Source organism: Pinus tabuliformis, chromosome 8 (genome assembly GCF_031772625.1).
Source record: "Pinus tabuliformis cultivar Carrire ecotype Pingquan chromosome 8, CPIR1, whole genome shotgun sequence".
Lineage (NCBI taxonomy): Eukaryota > Viridiplantae > Streptophyta > Pinopsida > Pinales > Pinaceae > Pinus > Pinus tabuliformis.
The window spans coordinates 1,116,430,788-1,116,438,522 of record NC_142294.1 but is presented as its reverse complement, the minus strand read 5'-3'; the positions used below and the strand labels follow the sequence as shown (position 1 = coordinate 1,116,438,522).

Below are 7,735 nucleotides of genomic sequence, written 5' to 3'. Positions count from 1 at the left end.
GAATTAGGGGAGAGAGAGAGTGGGGACCACAAGAAGAAAAGGAGCCACGAATTATAAATAGAGCAAGAGGCATTCATTTTGGTCATTCATTCATCAATTCAGAAATTGTGTCTTTGACATAGCACGCTTGAGTTGAAGCCAAGTTTGCAGTGTTGTTTAGCACACGAGTGTCTCTGAGCGGAGATCTCAACCCTTGCTTCAGTGGACTTTGAGTGTTAGCCCAAGGAGGGAGTCCGACCTATATTAGTCTGTACCAGTAGCGAGGAGTGCGAGTTGTAGAGAGAATTGGCAACAACAATACACGGATTGCACAACTCTTGGAGGAGGCACGCTTGGAGGTTGTGGAGAGAAGGGAGTTAGGAGCTGAAACTTGAGGTGAAATTCGAGGAAGTGTTGTGGGGGCTTTTCCAGCGTTTTGGTGGAGCAACAAATGCAGTGTTTGCTACAGGTTACATCTTCTGCTTGTGGAGGAGGGTCAAGCATTTGGGAGTCAATTTTGGAGTGTCAAAACTAGGACAAACCCTTTCGGGGTTTTTCTAGGTTTATTGAGAGGCCAAGATTAATTTGGCAAAATTTTCTGGGCAAATTCGAGAGGTCAAACAAGGGTCCCCACTTAGCCAGCAGTTAGAAGAGCTAGGGGAAAATTGGACTGAAATTCCAAGGTCAACATTTGGCCAATTCCTTCATGGGTTTTTGTGGGTTATTGGTGGAGAACCCAAGGCTAATTTCCTGGAATTTTCTGAGCACTCGAGGAGGCCCTAGCAGCAGTTATTTACAGCCAGCAACATATTTTCTGGATAGTTTCAGCGCAGAGTCAGGTGAGAGCATCATCAAATTTGAGAGGGATTTCTTATTGTTCATTTGGGCTTAGCTAGCTTGCCTCGAGCAAGCCCAGGTGCACTCTTTCCAGCACCACATTGTACCCTCTTATTTTTATTAAAATGGCTCAGATCAGTGCAATTCATGGATATTTTTGGTTGTTAAATGTGTTGTGAATTTGTGTTTTTCTGCTATGTTTTCTTTGTTTAACATTGTATATTTCCATTAGGAATATTACAAAATTTCATCAGTGGATATTTCAATGCCTCATGGAAGACCTTTGGTACAAACTTTAGCAGGGCCTTTGGTGGAACCATACTCACAGCCTGTTGACCACTACCGGTCAACTGCCCATGCAGTACACTTCCTTTCTGTTGGCAGAGAGGGGTAGCTCCTGAACGACGTGTCCATGCCAGCCTACAGTCATCAACAGCTTGATCATTTTTGTTGTAAACCCAGTCTGCATGTATGAATTGTAAATAATCTAAGCAGATCAGAGTCATGTATGTAAAATTGCCTAGGTGGACCTAACTTTCTAATGATGATCTGCGTCCCGGGAGGTTTTTAGTCTCACCGATCCATGGATCGACAGAGTTTTCCTTCAAACCCGACCCCAAAGCCGGGATGCATTTTGTTATTAGGACTTTAGGAGAATCCTAGCATGTTAATCTGCTAGATTATAGTTGTGTCGCAGAACTGGGTGTTCTATGAGGGTCTGTATTAAGTGGATTCATCCCTTTGAGATGTAAATTGTAAAAATCATGATGAAATGTGTCTTGAGGGTTGAAAATGTTGTGAATCCCCTCATGAGTCCTAGGTCCTAGGTCCTAGGTGATGTTTCCAACGGCTTAGTTTGATGATCCATCTTAAAATGAATTAAAAATTTAAAAAAATGAATAAAAATAATAAAATTAAAAAATAAATAAATAATTAAAAAAATTAAAAATAATAAAACATAAAGCAAAAACCCTAAGCAATAAAATAATAATATTTTTGTGAATGCATGCAAAAATAGCTTTTTTAAAATAAAATCGACGGATGAGATTAAGGGATGTCTTAACCCTCATCGACGGTCGAGATCGCTTCAACATGGATCACCCAAAACTAGCCGTTGGGATCATTTCCTTTATATAGGGTCTTAGGGGGTCATTTTACAGGTTTATCTGATCTGTGAGTCTGTACTGAAAGCTCTCTTGTAATCTGATTTCTGATTAATAAAGAAGACTTTGGGGTTCAAAACTGGCTGGTGTTACTCTCTGGAATTGCTGTGAGATGTTTGTTTTTTCTGCATATTTCAGTTTTCAGCAGTAAATAGTAGCTGGTTTTCAGAGTATTGTGAGTACAGGTATCTTGCTCATGTGCTAGGGTTTGAATGTTGTAGGGTTTCTGAAATAATGGCAGGTATCTCCATTATTTCCTGAAATCTAGCAGCATTTCTTGCCCTCTTTACTGATGTTTGCTTGAGGTGTGCAGGAGATCTTTAGGTGAAGGGTATTTGTGGGCGTTTGGGGAAGTTCTGGGCTGAACCAGCCGACTCCCACAGGCTTTTCTGTGCAGAGCCCAGCTGTTTGTGCCCTGGGTTAATTTTTTAAATTTTATTTCGTGTTTTACATTGAGAGATTTTCTTTATTTTCACAGTAAAGTTCAAATTTCTGATAAATTGAAAATGTTACTGCAATCATGGTCGAATCTGGCTGTTCTAGAGCTTTAAAATTTTGATTTTAGGTTAATTTTGAAGGGTTTCACGTGAACAGTAATCGTGGCATTCCAATCCTGCTATAACGTATTCGCAGTTTTCATTTAGAATTCTGGCTTTGTTTGATAAATATATATACAGGGTTACATTTACTGTGATTTCATTCAAAGTCAGAAGACGCAGGCCAGATAACGAGGCAGCATTTCCTGCGTGGGGGCTTTGAAAGTGTCAAGCTGCGTTCATCAATCAAAGCATACAGTGGTATCGCAAGTTTCAAAGGCTCCTGCAACTGAAGATCATTCACCCACGCGTCCTCTGTATTTAGCAACCATCAAACCAGGTAACAACGTAAATCGTATTCATCTCTCTGTTGGGTTTACAAGTCTGTCTTCATATGCGTTTTCTCTGTGGGTTTATCTGCATAAAAGGAGGTCCGATCCATAAAAACGCTGCTGTCAAAAACTGCAGAAAGCACTTATCCTGTAGCTTCATCCCTCCAGCCGCCGTCTGCTATCAAATCCGTCCAGCTTCACGCTGATCCCGCAAACCATTTCAGGAGCTGAGTTTTACACCATAGCAGCTTTGGCATGCTGTCGTCTTGTTTATTATGAGCCATTCTGTCAAGGCATAGTCACAATCGCGTTTTCTTTCCTCATTTGGCTAAACGCATTCTCAATCTCCAAGTTGCTTTGCTGAGCCACGGTCTCGATTGCGTCTCTCCCTTTTTTTTTCTCTGGGCATTCATTTGTTGATCGGCTGCTTGCTTTAGCGTGCTGGGGTTTTGCCTCACGCCATCCCTCTGCTCTAAACACCAGCAAAATCGAAACCTTGCTCCTGTCAGAGAAACTCTTGCTGCGTTATCGTTTCTGTGTGCTGGTCTGGCTGCCATTGATATCCGTTTGCTCCCGCTATTTGACATTGTCACTGCGTTTTTGTGGACTGAGCCTAAGAGCCCGTTTTGCTCCATCGAATACCTGGCTTTGCCTGCGGAACCCTTTGCGTGCTTTCTTGGTCTGCCGGAGTGTATCATCATCGACCCCCGCCATCGCTTGAAGACTCCCGCAGGTGGTGTCTGCTGCAAACCTAGCATATCGTTTTCTATTTGTTTACGGCCAGCGTTTCTCTGATATCCGTCCCCATTCTCGATTTTCATCTTTAGGTTTCGATTGTTGTTTGTTTTTGTTATTTATTTCATGTTATAAGGTTCAGGAGGAGCGTAGTTGCGTTATTGGATTTTGGTTTATTATAATTAGATGTCAAATGCGTTAGACTTTGAGTTTTGATTTAGTTTCTATATTGTAATTTTCTTAGATTTTATTTCATTCAGATTTTTATTAGTTGCATATAATTTCATAAAAAACAATAAAAGAAAAAAAATAAAAAATAAAAAAAAAAACAAAAATCAAAAAACATTTTATTTTGATTTAGCTTTAGATTTTAAATTTTTTTAGGACTTAGGTTTTAGAGATTTTAGATTTTAGATTTAATTTTTTATTTTTTTAATTAAATTTCATTAAAAAAAAAAAAAAAGGATTGGCTCTTAGCTGGAAAATTTGGCCTTAAATCTTTTTTGCTTGAAAATATTGTGGAAATGTCTTTTTGTCAAAATGCAGTCATTTGAAGAATTTTTTATGCTGAGATTTTAAGTTTTTTTGATGTGGAATGAAAGCTTTACATGAATGAATATCTTGATGTGGTATCTGGTTAACAATTGATGGTTTATAACTGAGTTATCTTTCTCCTAATTACCTGATATCGTTATTGATTTCCTTGATCTTTGTGGTTTTACTGAATATTTAAGCGTTGTTCAGGCTATTTGATGGTAAGTGATTGTTGTTCATGGTTTTACATTCTATATCATCTAACAAGTAATCGCTTTAAAGGCACTGGTCCGCTAAATCAAATCATCTTAGTGTTTGCCATATCGCGTCTCCCACCCAACTAGTCGATAGTTGGTCTCCTTCACCTTGTAGGGTCTACCCCCCTTAGCCGCAGGTGACAGGCTTGAACGGAGAGACCGGGGATCAGAGTGACAGCCCCCGATCTGAGCGTTGTCGTGTCAATCCGCGCGACAACACAGCCAACAGAGAGAATACTGCTATGGATGACAACAGCCTTTGAAAGGTCAAATGACCCTTCCTCAGGCCCAAGGGATGATATTAAAAGGCACTCAATAGCCTTGCAACAGGTGAATGGCCCCTCAACGTACTGTAGGACAACTATGCTATCAAAGCTAAGAGAGCAAAGGATGCATACAGACTCAAACCACACAAAACCTAGCAGATCATTCGCATATGATCAGTTTGATCCAGGATACCATTTGCACAATATGGGTTCGGCAGGGCACTGAATGAAAAGGTACAAACCCTAGAAATAAAATTATAACAGTCATTGGTTCTCATATATGGAGAAACCATTCTATTTGTAGGAGAGAGCACAAAATAGAGTTCATAATTGATTGAATCTCTCTGGATGAATTTTAACAAGATTTAAACGATAATCATTTGGAATAAATACCCCATGCCAAATAAATAATATCTATCATGTGCAATGAGAATGTTTGGTAAGATACACAGATTAATCAAGCATGCATATTGTTTGGTAATCAATTCATACACTTAAACAACTTAGAATGCGTTAGAACTTGCAAGAAACAAGCTTATTACTTCTCTGGCATTCAGGAAGTTCAGTTTGCAAAAGAGTTGTCTTATGGCATGTAAAAAACAGCTCCCAAACATTTAACATCTAATCTAAGTTGTTTAAGTTCAATCTTTGTTATGAATTAATAGGACTGCCACATTATAGACCTCATATATTACTAAACTATAAACCTCATATATTACTGTCAGATGCAAGAACAGTCTCTAAAATAACTCTAGTCATGCAACAGATTGAGCTTTAATAACTAAAACAGGTCAGCATTAAACAAACTAACCACCATTCCTCAAATTTCTGTGCTAATAAAATGTTTAATTACCTGTGGGCCTTGTTCAACTTCTTTTCTAAAAGGATCGCCAACAACACGTCTTAAGGCCCGGTCGCGTGCCTTTTCAACAAACTCATCATAAATACTTTCATGTACAAAAGTTCGAGATCCAGCAGCACAACATTGGCCCTACATTAACACAATGTGCATTCTAATAAATTTCTCGTATAGACATTCTATAATTTTCATGAATTGAATAAACTCCTGATTAAAGCTTTTCCTCTCACCTGGTTCAAGAAAAGGGCAACATGTGCATATTCAACAGCCTCATCAACATTAGCATCTTCACATATAATAAATGGTGACTTTCCTCCAAGCTCTAATGTCACTGGCTTCAGGTTGCTCCTGGAAGCTGCTAGTAGAATACTTTGGCCTGTTTCAGTTGATCCTGTAAAAGCAATCTATAAGAAAATCCAAATTAATGTCATGAAATTTTAGTAAATGAGTGCTCTGCACCTAAAAATATATGCAGGTCAAGACAAAAAACAAAAAGAAGCAACGTATCATAGAAAAAGAGACATGAGACAGTATATCATATAAATTAAAAACAGGACCAAAGATTTTTACTTTTCTGAGCAAGATTTTTTCCCAAGAGTTTTCTCCATTGAACACTTGAATTGTCAATTGACAATCAAGACAGCCAACCAACATCATTCCTTCTTTTTTTCCAGACAAATGTAGTCCCTAACTCTCCTATGTATTAAGCATTCCAAGTGATGACCCTCAACATTGCCAGCCACCCTTGGATTTTCCCATTTGGAGGGTTTTTGAGGCTATCCCTGCTTGTAAACAACCAGACAGAATTCAAACACATTATAGAATTGGAGTAAGGATCCAAGCCAGTCATCACTACTCCATATCAACGCCCCAAGAAGTTCAGGGAAGAGATCGAAAAGACCATCAAGGAATTGTTAGCGATGGGGCACATCACACCCAACAAAAGTCCATTTGCTTCCTCAGTGGTATTAATCAAAAAGAAGGATGTAACACTGAGAATGTGTATAGACTACAGGGACCTTAACAAAAAAAGGATCAAGAACAGGGACTCGATACTGTGAATAGATGAGCTTCCGGATGAGATACATGGAGCTGTATATTTTTCTAAGATTGATTTAAGATCAGGATATCACGAGATCAGAGTTGAGAAGCAAGATATACAAAAGCCACCATTCATATGTCACTATGGACATTATGAATTTCTTGTCATGCCATTAGGGTTGACAAATGTGTCTGCCACATTTTAGTCATGCATGAATCACACATTCATGAGGCAGCTGCAGAAGTTTTTCTTAGTCTTCTTTGATGATCTTATTATTTACAGCAAAGCTTGGGAGGAGCATTTGAGGCACTTGGACGAAGTGTTGGGCATATTGGACGAGCAATCACTATTTGCAAAGGAGCCCAAATGCGAATTTGGAATGATAGAGGTACTATATCTTGGGCACACCATTAGTGCAAGGGTACAGGTTCATCAGAAGAAGATCCGGGCTATCACTGAATGGCCAATGCCCAAGAACCTCACGAAGTTGAGAGGATTCCTAGGAATATACAATTATTATTGGCGGTTTGTCAAGGGGTATTCTCAAATGGTGACACCCCTCACAGATCTAACAAAGGGAGCTTTCCAATAGATGGAAGAGGCACAGCACACCTTTGAGCGGTGTAAGGAGGTAATGAGTTCTCATCCTGTTCTTGCACTTCCAGATTTTCCATGGCCTCTTGTGTTAGAATGTGATGCATCAAGGGATGGCACAAGAGCAATTTTAATGCAGGATAGGCATCCAATTGCTTTCGAGAGCCGAAAGCTAAGGGAGCCAGAAATGATCTATTCTATATATGACAAGGAGATGTTGCCCATCATGCATGCACTTGCAAAATTTAGCCAATATTTGGTGGGAGGAAATTTCATTGTCAAAACTGACCATAACAGTTTAAGATACTTCCTGGAGCAAAGAGATCTCAATGAGAGGCAACAAAAATGGATCAATAGGATTCAGGCTTATGATTTTGATATTGAATATGTGAAGGGGAAGAAAAATGTGGTGGCCAACGCTCTTTCTAGGATGTCAGTGGCTTGCTCTCTCATAAAAATCAGTAATGATTGGAGGGCACTTCTACTAGTGGAGTACTCAAAAAATAGGTATGCATGTGAGTTGATAGATGGGATAATTCATGATGACAGATACCGAGTTGCCAATGACGTTGTCTATTACAAGGGAAGAATATCTTGTTCC

The 7,735-nt window shown here is 39.3% G+C and overlaps 1 protein-coding gene across 6 annotated transcripts in view; it reads right to left on the bottom strand.

Annotated features, from left to right (window-relative positions):
- The window catches only part of LOC149239251 (benzaldehyde dehydrogenase, mitochondrial-like), a 260,960-nt gene that overhangs the window by 31,138 nt on the left and 222,087 nt on the right, over window positions 1-7,735 (bottom strand). For all 6 annotated transcript variants that reach the window (XM_089373363.1, XM_089373364.1, XM_089373365.1 and 3 more), the window contains 2 exons: window positions 5,729-5,902; window positions 5,493-5,630 (listed from right to left, as the gene is read on the bottom strand). In XM_089373363.1, the coding sequence (XP_089229489.1) occupies window positions 5,493-5,630; window positions 5,729-5,902 (312 nt within the window). The remainder of the gene's footprint in view (window positions 1-5,492; window positions 5,631-5,728; window positions 5,903-7,735) is intronic.